This window comes from Medicago sativa, chromosome 4 (assembly GCF_051527215.1).
Source record: "Medicago sativa cultivar Bolivia chromosome 4, Bolivia_mono, whole genome shotgun sequence".
NCBI lineage: Eukaryota > Viridiplantae > Streptophyta > Magnoliopsida > Fabales > Fabaceae > Medicago > Medicago sativa.
The window spans coordinates 25,883,344-25,901,655 of NC_140752.1; the positions used below are offsets into that span (position 1 = coordinate 25,883,344).

Here is an 18,312-nt window from a genome sequence, read left to right on the forward strand (position 1 = left end):
GACCAGTGGTACTACTAATATTTCAATGAGTTAAGATGACTAAGTTCCCCTTTGATTTTCCTTCAGGCCTTTAGGCGTGCAGGTTGGCTTCCACGGAATGAGTGTGCCTTCGTGATCAAGATCCATGAATGACTGTGAGTGTGCCTATTTTATTTTCCTTTGGTGATGTTTTAGTGTCTAGACACCAGAAAGGTAACATTCCATATTCTATATTCTTCTAGAAATGCTAATGATTGGTCTGAGGAGGAGATTGAGAAAACATCAGAGGCAATTGGTTACGGGGCTGTTAAGTAAGCTTCTTTAACTTTAAGCCTTTTTCATTCTGCAGCATTATAAATCCTTAGATTTTTTTTCCAAAAAATATTGAATCTTGATATATAGATAACATGATAGGAAGAAATACACTGTCATTATCAGATGCCTAACAATCTGCCTATCATGATGTGATCAGTGCAATCAATTATTCATCGTTTAAGACCACAATTGATCAATTCTTTTCGATTAACGTGGGTGTGAATTAGCTGATATTGGACTATTCTCTAAATACTCTTTTGATTCATTGTTCTCTAGCCTTTTGTATATCTTCACCAATATCATCTTGTATGTAGAGTTTTTTGAGCAATTTGGGACAGATTTTGGGTGTATTAGGGAAGCAGGGTTTTATGTTGCTGACACATGTCTACATGTGTGTTTTCTTTGCAGGTATAGTGGTTGTTTCAATGATCTAGAATATGGTCCCTAACACCGGCGTGCAGCGGAGTCGAGATTTCAGACAACTCTCAGATTGTAAAAGGGTGTTCCGAAAAAAAAAACTCATCATCCGCATTAAACTAGAGATGCCAAAACTTGTCCCAACTCCGGATTTACACGAGGAGTCACGACTCCGGATTGTGCTCCATGATGTAAAAGCTAGTAATATTCTACTCGACTCCGGATTGTGCAATTCTCAGTGCACGGGCAAGGATGATGTAAATACAGGGCTATGTAAACACAGGGCTATGTAGTTGTCCATATTGACCTGTCCAATTCTTTGTTTCTTACTGAAAATACAATTGTAGCATATGGCCTGTAGGTGCTGGAATTTGGAATGTCTCTTAGAGTCCTTAATTCATGACCAGAGGTAAATCAAAGACCTATCCACATTTGTACTTTACAAGTTGTTACTTGATTTACAATAGTGGTTTTTGTTATTGTTGATGTGGTAGGGTACTTCCTCTTCTATTGAACAATACATATAACCAGACAAGAGAATCATTGGAAAATATATGAATTAACACCTGCTATATAATTTGTTATGTCATGTAACTTTAGGCAGTGATTGCAAGTCTGGCTTTGGAAGGTTCAAAATTTGATGCCTATGATAGAATCAAACACAAGGTATGCATTTGATAGATTTTACTTTTGTAATTGACTTAGTGTAACTTGAATTGACCGAGTGTAATTGACAGATTTTAGTTTTATTTAGACGATAGAGCATGTGAACAGTTTTGACTAACATACGAGAACTGGTGTACTTTCCCATATGTGGTTAGCATTGATGGAATCACACAGTTTTGACAGATTTGTTTTATTAAACATAACAGGTAATAGTACTAATGATCCTGAAATGTGGTTAGCATTGATGGAATTGACAGATTTTAGTTTTATTTAGATGATAGAGCATGTAAACAGTTTTGACTAACATACGAGAACTGGTGTACTTTCCCATATGTGGACACAAGGTCTGCCATGTTATCATGATAGGAGAACAATTATATCTGTCGAGGCGGTCTCTAACCCTGTAACAAACTTATATGAATAATAGAAGTCACAATTATGCCATTGTCAAAATCAAAATTAAGATGTTTGCTTATTGTTCCAGGTTGGCACAAATATTTCTGGTTTGCTTCTATTCTTGTCATTGTAAGTGTCTTCTTAACTTTGCTTGGCTCTTTTCTATTGACATTTATGCATACACAAATTTATTTTACTTGATTTGGTTGTGTCTTTGTTTCTATACGAACATGTTTAAAAGGGGATATACGAACATGTTTCTATACTAGGAACAGTCTTTTTTTTTTGTAGACAAAACTAGGAATAGTCTTAAAAGGGGATATATAGTTTCAAATTTATGCATTTGTTTAGGATTGGTTATGGACAGGCATTTAATTATGTAAAACTTCATTTTAAAATTTTGCTACAGATTTGATATGAAATTGCAACGATAAGTCCATAGCTATATCGCTGTAGATTTGATGTGCAATTGCTTTGAATGTCCTCAGTTATGTTGCTACATATTTGTTGCGTAATTGCCATGGGAAGTTATAGATAAGTTGCTACGGAAAATTCATATTTAATGCTTTTTGCTACGGATTAACTAAATAATTGCTAGGATTTTTGTTTTACTGGCTACGGATTTATTAGGAATTAATTCCCTAGCAAATTTGTCTCTCAATCCATGCTACGGCTGATTCAATAGTTAATCCGTAGTATATCTCTAGCAAAACGGGTTTGCTAGAAATAAGCTACGGAGTAGCTGCGAAATTGGTCGTAGGAAATCACATATTTTCTTGTAGTGTTTATGATTGTTTCTGAGGAAGTGAAAAACAATGTATACTTGTAAAAACATAAGGGTGGCAATTATTTTTACTAAGACATTCATGGTTACAACTATTTTTACTATGAAATATTTTTCAAATGAAAATGAATTGATGAAGATAGCTTTTAATGGAATAGTCCTCTCAACTATATGAGGTTACAACTTAGACTCCGAATTTGTTTTTGAAACATTCTTAAGATCTCAATTTGAGAAAACTTAATTGAATTTATACATGAAAATCATCCCTTATCTATTTGTTAAGAGTTTCTCATTATGATAAATGTATATAACATACAAAATCTGATTGGATGAAGTAGACCAAACTAGTGTGAAGGCCTACTATGTTTCTTTATTTCCATAACTTACTAGGGCTGATCGTTCTTTGGATGAATTCAAAGTCTTTAATCTTTGATATTCTTTTAATACTCTTATTTAAATAGTAATTGCGACCAATATGTATTAGAAGATGCTCCAAGTCTGGACCATTGAGTTTTAGAGCTGTAATAAATACACTGTACACTTGCGGCGCATCAAGTTTTTAACGCAATATCGTAATATATTCTTACGCCGTCTAGACTAAGGCCCGTTTTATTTTTATTTTTAATTGCATGCGAAAAACCTGAGGTGACGGTAATCTTACTAAGTACATGGATGAAATTGAGCTATACTTCTGAGTTATATGCCGATTGCAATTTGACACCCCGTCAGGTTCTAAAACTCACACAGAAATGGGTGACAATATCAATAATGGCAACCGGTCCCTTAAGGACCTCGTTGTTCCTTCACAGGAGGAAACTCTTACGAGCATTGTTCGTCTTGCAATTGTAGAGAACAATTTTGAATTGAAACTCTCTCTGCTGCAAATCGTGAAGCAGAACCAATTCTCCGGGAACCCAACGGAGGACACGAACCTGCACCTCTCCGTGATAGTACAATTTTCTGATACTTTGAAGTGTAACGGACTAGACCCAGAAGCCATTTGGCTTCGAATCTTTCCATTCTCCCTAAGAGATAAAGCCAGAACATGCCTACAGTCTCTCCCATCAAACTCAATTACAACATGGAATGAGTGGAAAAAAGCTTTCCTTACAAGATACTTTCCCCGAGTAAGACAGCTCAATTGAGAAACCAAATTACTTGCTTTAGACAATAAAAGAAAAGAATTGTTAGATGGAATAGGTGTAATATCCCGCGAAATTATAAATAGACTGATGTATCAGTCGAGCATGTCAAGACCGAAATAATTTCTAAAGGGTTAATTAGTTATTGAGAAATTATATGGTAACAAGTAATGGAGGGTAAATGTGTCTTTTCCCTTGGAGGGTATTTTGGCAATTTGGGTCTTGAGATTTTTTTAAGTGGAAAAGTCCACATTTTTCTCTATCCTTCCACACACTTCCTCTCACTTTGCTGAAAAGCTCTTTCCCCTATCTCTTCCTCCCTCTCGGCTCACTCCCTCATTCTCAAAAAAAAAACCACCAATATCCAACCTTAATCCTTTTAGAAATCAATATGCAAGTGATCATTCTTGTTCCTCAACACACTAGGAACCTTCAGCAAGCTTTGAATCCCCTTATTATTCCCTCTATGCCACGTGACCCATCCTTTCTCTTGTTCTCTTGGCTTGGAAATTTGTTAAATTGGTAGTTTTGTTATGTGTTTGTGGTTTTGAGGCAAAAGCTTGGTTCTTGGCAAGAAATTGAAGTGGGGTATAGAGGAATGGTATGACATGTATGTTTGGAGCTGCAAGGACAAGAAGAATTGATAGAGAATTTTAAAGAATTGGAGCTTATGTTCATCAATGGTAGTTCATTCACAATTTACAAGGTGAGTTCCTTTTCTAGGTTTGAAATTGTAATATATAGAGATGAATTTGATATTGATGATAGCTTAAGGGGATAGTAATTTAATAACCTTAAAATGTACAGTTGTTGTGGTATTTTGAATTGGTGTTGCTGTCGAAATTGAATGCTATTGTTAGATTGGTTACGGTTGAGTTTTATGAATAATTGGCTAAAATTCCTATAGACCTGCTGTCGGAAAAACTGTCGTAAGTACGTGTAAAGGAATTGTTTTTGAGTGAGAATTGTACCATTGGAAAAATAGACAGAATTTAACATGAAGTGGGCTTTAGAAAACTTTAATTTCGCTATGCTATGGCTGAGAAAATTAGGATTCATCCTAGCTAGGTGGATTCTCCGTCTACGACGTGACGTGTAAGAAGGAGTAAACGGGGCACCGTTTATCGGAGTTAATATATCTCCACCTTACCTATTAGTGTTGAGATAACTAACTTGTCAGTGATTGTTCTGATGTAACGATCATTTATGTTCACAAGTCGGTTAGTTTAGGTTATCGAGGTTTTCCCACGTTTGATAACCTATAGAGGATTGCTTATATTATTTATAAGTGATAATTGTAAGAGGATTGTTTATATTATTTATAAGTGATGATTTTAAGAATAAGTGATTAGATAGTAATGTTAATTGTGCATAATTAATTGATGTTAGTATGTGATGTTAGTATAAATGTTGGAGGGAAATTAACAACGAAATTGATGCATATATGCTTATAGTAAAGAATTGAAAGAAAAATTTGAAATGCATCCTATGAGTAATATGCTCACAGTGAATTATAGAAAATCGCAGAAAAATGGAAATGAGGAGAAAAAAATTGAAATGAGTAACATGCTCATAGAAAAAGAAAAAAAAAAGAGAATATATGGAAAAACCGTTTGCTACAACGAGAGATAATGTAGCCTATGACGTACGGGTCATAGTATACCGTTTGCTACAACGAGAGATAATGTAGCCTATGACGTACGGGTCATAGTAAACCGTTTGCTACAACGAGATATAATGTAGCCTATGACGTACGGGTCATAGTATATCCGTTTGCTACAACGAGAGATAATGTAGCCTATGACGTACGGGTCATAGTAATGAATTCTATATCCGTTTGCTACAACGAGAGATAATGTAGCCTATGACGTACGGGTCATAGTAATGAATTCTATATCCGTTTGCTACAACGAGAGATAATGTAGCCTATGACGTACGGGTCATAGTAACGAATATGAAAACTCCGTTTGCTACAACGAAGAGATAATGTAGCCTATGAGGTACGACTCATAGTAACAAATGAAATATATATATAATCAATGATATGAAATTAAGTCAAGAATTGTTCGAATAATATTTGAAAGAGAATAAAAAATAAAATTATGGAACCAAGGAAAAATTTTAAGGACCCTCCAACATGAATATTAACATAGCATACGCATATTATCATGAAAATTATGTTTAGAATGAATTAGCTACGAAGCAATAGTTCATGGGCATTTTTTTTATCAAAAGTAGGAAATGTGGAATTTTAGTTATGGAATTCCAGCTTAGTTAGCCGAAACTAGTTGTTATCAGAAAAGGATCGGAAACATACGTAGATAAGTATGTCAGAATGTAAGCTATACCAGAATACGATATATTGGAGATATGTTTATGATTATTATGATTATGGTGATTATGTTTATGAAATTATGATTAAGGTTATGAGTATGACTATATGAATTATATAATCAAAGTAGTATTTGAGAGAGCGATTCTAGTTATCCCCTAATCGCTCAGCTATGCGTAGTGAAATCCTATAAACCCGAAATGGGTTAAGTTTAGAAACAGATGGCGATCCTAGGTTCCCCGAGGTTGCCTATAGCCTAGGATAGGTGGAACTCACTGAGACATCTTGTCTCATTCCAATCCCTTTTATTTATTTCAGATATACGAGTTGTTATACGACAGGATGATACTTGAGGAAGGAGCAGAAGTAGCTAGACCATATAAAGTACACGTCAGTGGTACTTTTTCTGAATTAACAGGTGAGAAGTTATATGTATTGTTCAGAGAGTTTTTAATTATTGTAATTTTAATGTACCCGATGCCGAGTTTAACACTCATGCTAGATATTCTATGTAATTTTCTAGTAGGGGTGTTTCAATTTGGTATCAGAGCAGGTCGATTCAGATCGTGCCTTGGGTCATTAGAATTCAATAAGATGTAGTGTGGTTCTTGGGTTCCAGATATTTATTCCAAATGTCATGTCTGCTGAGCCTGATCAACTCAGACTAGTATATGACAGTTAGAACAAATGTCTGAGAGCTGAATAGGACCTTGGAGGAATGAAGTGTACGAAGAAGGAAAGGCATGATGTGAAGTTTATAATGAATTCTCTTAAGGAAGTATTCAACGCCAATGGTGGCTGGTACCTGTGCAGTTTAAATTAGTCAGTCAGAAAGAATCAGTTCGTAACAGACGTATGTTGGAATCTAAAGTTGAAAGTTGGAGAAATTATTTGTGCTTATTAGCAAGTATATCGCTAAATTTCGAGGACGAAATTTCTTTAAGGGGGGTAGATTGTAATATCCCGCGAAATTATAAATAGACTGATGTATCAGTCGAGCATGTCAAGACCGAAATAATTTCTAAAGGGTTAATTAGTTATTGAGAAATTATATGGTAACAAGTAATGGAGGGTAAATGTGTCTTTTCCCTTGGAGGGTATTTTGGCAATTTGGGTCTTGAGATTTTTTTAAGTGGAAAAGTCCACATTTTTCTCTATCCTTCCACACACTTCCTCTCACTTTGCTGAAAAGCTCTTTCCCCTATCTCTTCCTCCCTCTCGGCTCACTCCCTCATTCTCAAAAAAAAACCACCAATATCCAACCTTAATCCTTTTAGAAATCAATATGCAAGTGATCATTCTTGTTCCTCAACACACTAGGAACCTTCAGCAAGCTTTGAATCCCCTTATTATTCCCTCTATGCCACGTGACCCATCCTTTCTCTTGTTCTCTTGGCTTGGAAATTTGTTAAATTGGTAGTTTTGTTATGTGTTTGTGGTTTTGAGGCAAAAGCTTGGTTCTTGGCAAGAAATTGAAGTGGGGTATAGAGGAATGGTATGACATGTATGTTTGGAGCTGCAAGGACAAGAAGAATTGATAGAGAATTTTAAAGAATTGGAGCTTATGTTCATCAATGGTAGTTCATTCACAATTTACAAGGTGAGTTCCTTTTCTAGGTTTGAAATTGTAATATATAGAGATGAATTTGATATTGATGATAGCTTAAGGGGATAGTAATTTAATAACCTTAAAATGTACAGTTGTTGTGGTATTTTGAATTGGTGTTGCTGTCGAAATTGAATGCTATTGTTAGATTGGTTACGGTTGAGTTTTATGAATAATTGGCTAAAATTCCTATAGACCTGCTGTCGGAAAAACTGTCGTAAGTACGTGTAAAGGAATTGTTTTTGAGTGAGAATTGTACCATTGGAAAAATAGACAGAATTTAACATGAAGTGGGCTTTAGAAAACTTTAATTTCGCTATGCTATGGCTGAGAAAATTAGGATTCATCCTAGCTAGGTGGATTCTCCGTCTACGACGTGACGTGTAAGAAGGAGTAAACGGGGCACCGTTTATCGGAGTTAATATATCTCCACCTTACCTATTAGTGTTGAGATAACTAACTTGTCAGTGATTGTTCTGATGTAACGATCATTTATGTTCACAAGTCGGTTAGTTTAGGTTATCGAGGTTTTCCCACGTTTGATAACCTATAGAGGATTGCTTATATTATTTATAAGTGATAATTGTAAGAGGATTGTTTATATTATTTATAAGTGATGATTTTAAGAATAAGTGATTAGATAGTAATGTTAATTGTGCATAATTAATTGATGTTAGTATGTGATGTTAGTATAAATGTTGGAGGGAAATTAACAACGAAATTGATGCATATATGCTTATAGTAAAGAATTGAAAGAAAAATTTGAAATGCATCCTATGAGTAATATGCTCACAGTGAATTATAGAAAATCGCAGAAAAATGGAAATGAGGAGAAAAAAATTGAAATGAGTAACATGCTCATAGAAAAAGAAAAAAAAAAGAGAATATATGGAAAAACCGTTTGCTACAACGAGAGATAATGTAGCCTATGACGTACGGGTCATAGTATACCGTTTGCTACAACGAGAGATAATGTAGCCTATGACGTACGGGTCATAGTAAACCGTTTGCTACAACGAGATATAATGTAGCCTATGACGTACGGGTCATAGTATATCCGTTTGCTACAACGAGAGATAATGTAGCCTATGACGTACGGGTCATAGTAATGAATTCTATATCCGTTTGCTACAACGAGAGATAATGTAGCCTATGACGTACGGGTCATAGTAACGAATATGAAAACTCCGTTTGCTACAACGAAGAGATAATGTAGCCTATGAGGTACGACTCATAGTAACAAATGAAATATATATATATAATCAATGATATGAAATTAAGTCAAGAATTGTTCGAATAATATTTGAAAGAGAATAAAAAATAAAATTATGGAACCAAGGAAAAATTTTAAGGACCCTCCAACATGAATATTAACATAGCATACGCATATTATCATGAAAATTATGTTTAGAATGAATTAGCTACGAAGCAATAGTTCATGGGCATTTTTTTTATCAAAAGTAGGAAATGTGGAATTTTAGTTATGGAATTCCGGCTTAGTTAGCCGAAACTAGTTGTTATCAGAAAAGGATCGGAAACATACGTAGATAAGTATGTCAGAATGTAAGCTATACCAGAATACGATATATTGGAGATATGTTTATGATTATTATGATTATGGTGATTATGTTTATGAAATTATGATTAAGGTTATGAGTATGACTATATGAATTATATAATCAAAGTAGTATTTGAGAGAGCGATTCTAGTTATCCCCTAATCGCTCAGCTATGCGTAGTGAAATCCTATAAACCCGAAATGGGTTAAGTTTAGAAACAGATGGCGATCCTAGGTTCCCCGAGGTTGCCTATAGCCTAGGATAGGTGGAACTCACTGAGACATCTTGTCTCATTCCAATCCCTTTTATTTATTTCAGATATACGAGTTGTTATACGACAGGATGATACTTGAGGAAGGAGCAGAAGTAGCTAGACCATATAAAGTACACGTCAGTGGTACTTTTTCTGAATTAACAGGTGAGAAGTTATATGTATTGTTCAGAGAGTTTTTAATTATTGTAATTTTAATGTACCCGATGCCGAGTTTAACACTCATGCTAGATATTCTATGTAATTTTCTAGTAGGGGTGTTTCAATTTGCTAGATAAATGATTGAAATTGAAATATTAAAAATAATGTATGTGTTACCTCCCATTCATTGCTTGTTTAGCGTCTCGAGCTTGACGCATTTGTCGAAGGAGATCTTGGGAGCCCCAATCCTTCAGGCTTCTTGTCTTCCTCTTCATCTTTTTGATGTCCACTAGTCACCAAATTTTTGAATTATGTTCATCCATACTTTCCCCCTATCTCTTCCATAAAGTTCTAGTCACCAAACTTTTGAAATCCTTTTCTTTTTTCTTGAGTGACTTTATCTTCTTCCAGGTTGTCCTTGTCAGTTTCTCCTATCTTTTTGAATGACACCAACAAAATTACAATTTTATACTCAAATTTGTTTAAGGGCATAATTGGAAGGGAAAAGCCATACCAAAACAATGTATTTTCTTTATATATAGTATAAATACATAGAATATTGAGTGAGGTCGTGGCTGGGATTTGGAAACAAGGGTTTTGGTTGGTGGCAATTGTTAATTGGTGTTTTATTTTATTTATTTGTTTTAATTAAATTTTTTACATTCTAAATTAATTAATATATTTAAAAAGTTGGGTGTTGTTTTATTTTTAAATGGTATTTTATTTTATTTATTTGTTTTAATGAATTTTTTTAAATTTATACATTAATTAACATATTTGTTTTATTTTTTATTTATTTATATGTTTGTATAAATCCAATTTCATAAAATTTTTGGGTGTCTCTCTCAATTGTGTTGTTGCTCTTAGTCCAATATAGACGATTTCCTGGGCTCCTCTCTTGACCAAATAGTGGTATCAGCGTACCCCTTGTACATATACCTACCATAGTTAGCTTATTTACCATTGTCATTGATGAGATACATAACTTGGATTACAGAACATGAAACAAGAAGGCGTTGATGAGATATAAAAGAAATTCATCTCAAAAATACTAAAATTATATAAAGATATAATGTAGAAGGTATGAAATTTTGTCATTCAATATGTGGTTAACTTTTCTTGCAAATTCTATGCATGAAAATCATATCAATTGTGGAGAGAATTTTCCCGCACAAACTCATCCTTCACTCAACCATGAAGGTTCATATTGATAGATCTGATTTGCCTTTGACTTAATCTTTTATTGTAAGAGACTTTCAGTATATTTATTGTTGTTAAACCTGTTAATTGAATTTAATGCAATGAATGAAAAAATAAATATTAGACTTTGCCCTAAAAAGAGGAATATACAAATTCACCTGTGATACAAACTTATATTGTTCCTTTTAATGAGAGAAACTCTAACTTCCCTCTAAGTTTTCCTTCTCTTTCACTCATCGAGGAGGGGTGGTTTTAGGTCATTTTTATCCTAAAATCATCCCTCTGCATCTTTTTTCCCCTTTCTTTCGATCTAAATAAGTGATTTTCACAAATATCAAGCGTTATCTTTTGTGTTTTTTCGTGATTTCGTCGTCTGAGTGCGACCTTGTGTTGTTCGTCGTCTTGTGCGGCGTTGTTTGATTTGGCATCTTGTTGCGGTGTTCATTGGTTCATATTGAAAGATCAGCTTTAGTCAATCACAGATTCAATCAATGATTTGTACGTCAACGTTGCAGATCCAGAAGCAAGAGTATTCTGGTGATTTAGATTTTATCATGTTATTTGTAGGCATTTTGCCGTTGTATGCTATTAACTTGGGTGTTGTGAATTTGTTCGCAGATTCATCCTTTACGTTTTTAGCGATCTTGATTCTGATGTATTCTATCGATTTGAATGAATGAATATCGTTTTGTTTTTTGTCAAAAAAAAAAAAAAAAAAACTCCAACCACAATCATGTTCCATTTACAAATCTTAGGATCAAGGGACAACAAATTTGAACAAATTCCTTTCTCAGTTATCAGGTTAAAGGATAAGGAAAACAAATTAGAGTAAAATCATATTTAGAAATAGAATAAGATCTATGTCTTTTTTTTGGAAAACAAATAGATCTGATTTCCCGCACAAACTCATACTTCACTCAACCATGAGGGTACATATTGATAGATCTTATTCTATCTGCTATGCAATTGATTAGAATTCGGCCACATTTTTAAAAGCAAAAATAGAATAAGATCTTTGTCTTTTTTTTGGAAGAAGAATAAGATCTTTGTTATAGGTGAAAATGCCGACAAAACCCTTCTTGCATTAAACATTAAATCAGATGAAATAAGAGCCTCCAAATAGGTTAGAAGTTGAAAGTATAGAAAAAATATAAGTCGAAAAAATCATATAGGTAAGGAGTAAAATCAAAACAGTTGGACGGAAGTAGAAAAAATCATACGGGTAAGGAGTAAAATAAAAAATATAAGTAGAAAAAATATAAGTAGAAAAGATATACTATCATTAAATATTTTATCCAAATCTGTTACAAAAGCAGTATCATACAATTTTATGATATTTTTTTTTTTTGACCATGTCTTTCTAATTGCTATATACATATTTTGAATGTTATCTTTACGGTTGAACTAAGACATTGTACAAAAGTATAGTAACATGCCCTTATTAATAAAAGCTACTTTTAGTTATTTATTAATTTCAGCACAGAACAAAATGCTTCAGATGAGTCACAGATCTCGACAGAGTGTTGAATTCTGATTCTTGTCTATCCTTTTGATTTAGATCACATTGAACTAGAGATTGATTTTTCTTGGAAGTTTACTTTTGATCGTATCCGAACAAAAGGAAATCTTGCGCGCAGTAATGTGATGCTTCCGAACAGTTCTAGCGATTTTCCTCTTTGCCAAAGGCCATGAGGAGTATTCAATTCACATTTTTTGGCATTGTTTTGTAGCGTGTTTGGTTTGGGCGAAAGTCTTTCGTTGGCTTGATTTCATGTAGATTATTCCTCAAAATCTGTGTTTTGTTGGAGTGATTTAAAACAGAGGCTAGAAACTGAAACATTCGGAGGGGGGTTTTACTTAATTTGGCACATGAGGATTTGGGTGCATTGAAGACTAGAAATGAGAGAAATTTTTAAAATATCCGAAGGTTGTACTAGATATCGTTGATGATACAACCCGTCGTCCTTATTTTGTAAGTATTGCTTGGATCACGATGAATTCCTCATGAGGTAGAGGGTGTGTCTTTTGAAGGTTCTAATGCTGCTTTTTTTTCCAGCTCTTCAACTGTTGTTTTTGCATTTTCTATACTGTAGTTTTGATTTTGATGAGGTTTTCACGGCTGCCTTAGGGTTTTTTGCAGCTCAGGTGGTGCTGTTTTTGTCCGTTTCGCTACAGTTGGCTTGGGGGCATTAGCAGTTTAGTAGAGGCCTTCTTGTGGCTGTTTTAGGGTATTTGGACGCCCATTGTTTTGTATTTCATCTGTGGCTAGCTCTCTGCGTCTTGTACAAGCTATCCGTTAATAATATTTTGCTTATTCAAAACAAATAAAAAGTCACGTTGAACTCAACACATGAGAATGTCCTTACTAGTTAAGACAGATCATAATATTATTTCACAAATAATAAAAACTTGCGTTAATATACTCAGTTTAAATCTTCAATAAAGAGGATTTACATATGAACATGCATCAAAAGAGTCTATCATATCCAAAGTTAAAAGTCTAAGAGGATATTAGACAACAAATGCCTTTGGAATTAACCTATTATACAACTAAATTCGAAAATATCAAGTGCTGCCAGGAGTATTAAAGGATCTTAAATGCATCACTGCATTAAGTTTGTCTAGAGACAGTAGCATTATTTTTAAAAATTTCATCTTCAGAACTTCTTAAACTCTTCAAGGCATCAACTTTGGCGTCCCATTGGAATTTGGTGATAACCCTTTTGGCTGGTTATGCCACACAAAAATTGTATTCTATTTGGAAGGATATCAAACTCTAACTCCTTGATCTCCTCCGCAATCATTTTGAAATCATGTAAACGGTATTATAGAAGATCTAGTATAAAGTAAACGGTAAATGCTTGAAGGTCTAGTACAAGTCAAGCAAAAATTTAACATTTGGTTTTATGCAAGCTTCACTAATGGATGCAGGTCATAATTATCGAACTGCAATTCAAATTTTCTCGTTTATTACTTTTGGCTGTGTCAACAGGATTTAATTATATATCTAAAACGTTCTGGTCATGTAAAACTGCAATCTATCTAAGCAAATGTGCTAAACATACATAACTTAAATCTACATCATGAGGCAGAAAGCCGAAATTACTCTATTGTTATATCTTTACTCATCATTTTCTCAATTTTTGCAATCAAATGCTTTTATATATACACTCTTTCTCGTTAAGAGAGTTAAACAACTCAAAAAACATAATCAATAATGGGTAAAAGAGAGTAGAAGGCAATTACATAGTTCAAAGAAAAGTCACCATTTTTATAAATTATTCTTTGTGGTATTTGAAGAAATAGGTAAAGGATTTGTATATTTACAATCTACAAATTACAATAGTTGTCAAAATATGACTATTTTCCGTATGACACTTCCAAATAAATCCAAAAATGCCAACTTTAATATCAAGATGCACACTCACAAACCTAGTGGCTTCTTGTTTCGACTTTGTTTTGACTAACAAGATCTCGGATGTTTGGCTCATGAAAAATGCTTTAAAATCTATTTTTTAATGATTTGACTGAAGCATGGAAATGAAGTATTCTTTAAGATAAAGAGAAACACCCAACTAAATAAGATGAAGAATGCCTGTTGTGATCGACAATCTGAGGACATTAACTCAATTGTTTTCTTATCATATTGACACTTGGTCCCCTTCATCAATGGCCTTTGAAAGCTATCAACCATGCTAATGCTAGTGCTCCATGCTAAGATGCTTCAATGAAAAATACAAACAACATAATGAGCCAACAGATTATTTTTATTTTTTTGAATTATGTGAACCAACAGATTTGAGACGCCCGTAAGGAGCCAACAGATTTGAGATGACCATTCACAAATCTGACGGGTTCTTGTTTTGAGTTGAGCAGGCTCCCTCTTGTGTTTTTAATCAAAGAAATCACACTTGACTTGAACTGATAAAAAAATATGTATCTGATGATTGACCAAATAACACACTTGGTAGATGACGACGAAGAAATAAAAATAATCTTCAACATGCTGTGCAACAAAGTGTTCCCTGAAAGGTTGAGAGATTAGACCAAGATTAAAAAAAAAAAACCGCAAGATATGAGTTAACAGAGAAGAGATCTAGGTTGTGGAATCATAAATGAAAAGGCATATACCTGTTATTAAAACAAAGGAACAAAGACGTTAAAACAAACTCATGGCAGCATGCTTTGTCTATGTTGAATTTCAAAGCCTAAATCCAAGAGACAAAATATTATATCTACTTTAAAACAAACAATGGAGCAGCAGCTGCAGCAAGTGAATTTTGGAATTTGTAACCCTAAATCCAAGAGACAAATTTTATGTATTTATAGCAAATTTAGAGAAGCAATTGGTGAGCCATTTATTTATAAACAAGGTTCGTAAACTAAATAAGGTTGATTTTTCATTTTTAATTTCTTTTTCCACCCTACTTACTTCTCATGCCCCCTCCAATTTGACCATTTTATCCCATTTGAATTTTATAACCGGAAGCATATTTTATTGTTTTCGGATTATAAAATTTGAATAATATTTAACTAGTTTTTCAATTACAATAACATAAATTATTAAAATTGCAAAAATTAAAATGACAATTTAAAGAGAATAAAATGAATCGGCAAGAATCAAAAAAAAATTTATTATTTGATCACGAATTCATAATACATTTACATTGACATAACACTTATTACAGTCCCGTAGCATAGCTCAGTTGGTAGGACAATGCATTATTATATGCAGGGGCCGGGTTCAAACCCTGGACACCCCACTTATTCACCTTATAAGGTGAATTCTAGCCACTAGGCTACCTGACCAAAAAAAAAACATAACACTTATTACAACAAAATTTTACAAACACAATGCTAAATCTATGGTGCAAGAAGATGGATGGAGAATAAGGAAAATATTTGGCATCCCTCTCGCACACCCTTCGGAGAAGATGAGAATACAAGATGATGGAGTCTGAGAGGTAGACTCTTCATATGAGCAACCCCATATCCAAATGGAGGCTGCAAATTTTCATAGTGGAACAACACACTTTTACCATATATCCCCATAAGAAGACACGGACCTTTATATGAAAGTCAAACACTGGAACATTTGCATCATAAACAACTCAAAACAAAAGTAAGAAAAGAATAAAACGTGAGTTGGAATATTTTTTTTTTTGCAAAGAATGAGGGGCTGATTATATAATCGAAAATAATTCCCATATTAATTGGATTATATAACCTGAAACATTCCCAAACTGTGTAAAAACTTGTACTTTGGAGCGTTTCGTTCAATTGGGATTATATGTGGTCCACGACACACCAACAATTTTTCGTATTCCATATCGCACCAACATTTTATGTGGTCCACGACTCACAAAAAATTCTATAAATTGACCTGTTTTATTCATTTTTAAACCTCACCATAAAACCATTACCACTTATCAAGTAGATGTAATTATCCAACTAGTTGTAAAACCTAATATGTTTAGGCTCCACATTGATGTCACATTGTCTCGATTTAATGGCCAACTTGACCAAATAAACGGATGGCTAAACCATAGAGAAAAATGCGAGACCAGTGTTGACTCCCATCTATCGTCGATCGACTAAGGTTGAAGTGTCAGGTTCACACATCTGATGTTCCTGAACAACTATGTCGTGAGAACAATGTTCTTCATATTCTGTATGCGTAGTTTTAAGGGATCAATCAAGTTAGATACTTCTCTAGTAAGATATTTTCATGATATTAAGAAAAGGTTGATTCGGTTGGGAGGTTATGATACCATGGTAAATGTTGACCATTCATACAATCTCCACAATTTTTACGTAGTCTTTCTTTCTCTAGAGATGTAGTCTTGGTCATAAAAAAAAAACAAGAGAGTAGTTAATTTTCCTATAACATGAGAAACTTCATTGGTTTATACCATACCAAACTTACACTTGAGTGTTGACCATATTTAAATATTGTCAATCCTTAATATAGATAGTAAATAAAATAACGGTACCAACTATGAACATATTCTGGTTGTAAGAGATTTGAACCCCTTAAGTAAAGTGGTTAGAGTTCAAATTGGACAAGATTAGTTAACGATGAAAACTTTATATCTACGACATGGTAACCCAATATAATTAAAGAAGACTTAAATAAGTTATTAGTCCATACACTTTCACCACATTTTAAAAATTTTACGAGATTTGACATTGGTCCCTGCACTTTTTAAAAATTTTACAATTGGTTCTTCTGTTAAGTACACATTTAAAAAAACAATACTAACAATGTGCCACATGGACCAATTATTACACGCCTTATGGCACATTAAAAGTTATAATTTTTATAAATAAAAGATTCCAAACTTTTAATATTGGTCCCTGCACCTTGGTATTGGTCCCTGAGCCCTTAATTAATTAATTTTTTTTAACCCTTCCAACAATATTATTATGTTTATTATTATTTTGTTCATTATCTTTATTGAGAATAGTTATAAAAATTCCCTCAAAAAAATATATAAAATAAAATAATTTTTTTTAAAGAACGATTAAGCTTTAATCATATCTCACCATCCTTCTCTAACATTCACCATTATGGATTCTTCAAAAATGGTAAATCGCCATTAAATGTATAAAACAAAATATAGATTTCTCACTACTATGAATTCTTCAATCGCAATTATTTGTGCAATGTGATAATGGTCAACTGTATGACAAGTAGTCAAACACAACAGTACGAAAAGGGGAAATGTTTTTAAAATATGCTGTGAGACTTGTCATTCATTAAAGATGTAATTTTTTTAAGAAAGGAAATTGTAGCAGGTACTACAACCCCATAATATATTCAATAAGAAAAAGAGAACAAAACAAGATAACTGAGGGGGACATAAAACCAAACCCTCAAGGAGCTAACAAAATCTATAATTAGTAGACCTAATCTATTTCAAAAAAAGTCTAACCTAATCTGAGAGGGAAGCTGAGTAATTAAAGATGTATATTTAGAATGATGGTCATGTTTTAATTTTGAGTTATTATTAAATATTTTAGAGGTTATTTATTATTAGGAAGTCATTTTCAGAGTAAATTACACTTTTCTTATATGTGAGAACCTTGAATTATCCTCTCCTCCCATCTTATGATACCATGGTCAATGTTGACCATTCATACAATCTCCACAATTGTTACGTAATTTTTGTGGAAAATGAAAATGTTATAATTTAGAAAACAACTAGAGATGTAGTCTCTTTAGCTGGAACATGAGCAACTTCATTTGAACCCCTTATGAAAAGTAGTTAGGGTTCAGATCGATGGAGATTAGTAACGTTGAAAACTTTATATCTACAACATTGTAACATAATATAGTTAAATAAAATACTTCAAAATTTACGTGTCTATTTGAATTCAATTAACTTTACAATGAAAAGGGGGGAAAACCCTCCAGAGAAAAAAAATGAAAGTGTGTTAGTGAAGTAGATAAAATAGTCACAAGAAAGGGGGGTTTGAATTGTGACCCTTTAAAAATAACCTGT

The 18,312-nt window shown here is 33.4% G+C and overlaps 1 protein-coding gene and 2 long non-coding RNA genes across 4 annotated transcripts; all 3 read left to right on the top strand.

Moving 5' to 3' along the window:
* The first annotated feature begins 176 nt into the window (after window positions 1-176).
* LOC146927288 (uncharacterized) lies at window positions 177-2,242 on the top strand. Of its 2 annotated transcripts, XR_015005633.1 has the most exons (5): window positions 177-290; window positions 703-1,120; window positions 1,312-1,377; window positions 1,466-1,583; window positions 1,722-1,896. It is a non-coding gene; the product is annotated as an uncharacterized LOC146927288 (long non-coding RNA). The 2 variants fall into 2 exon arrangements; XR_015005632.1 differs by having other exon boundaries at window positions 1,466-2,242.
* Window positions 2,243-3,306: 1,064 nt separating this feature from the next.
* Window positions 3,307-3,702, top strand: LOC146927289 (uncharacterized). The gene has a single exon (XM_085707054.1). It carries the CDS (start codon window positions 3,307-3,309, stop codon window positions 3,700-3,702), a length of 396 nt encoding a protein of 131 aa, XP_085563180.1.
* Window positions 3,703-3,968: 266 nt separating this feature from the next.
* On the top strand, window positions 3,969-9,734 carry LOC146927290 (uncharacterized). The gene is made up of 3 exons (XR_015005634.1): window positions 3,969-4,405; window positions 6,350-7,631; window positions 9,514-9,734. It is a non-coding gene; the product is annotated as an uncharacterized LOC146927290 (long non-coding RNA).
* The last annotated feature ends 8,578 nt before the right edge of the window (window positions 9,735-18,312 follow it).

Coding starts and splice junctions, on each gene's coding strand:
- LOC146927289 (XM_085707054.1), top strand. CDS start 3,307: ATGGGTGACAATATCAATAATGGCAACCGGTCCCTTAAGGACCTCGTT.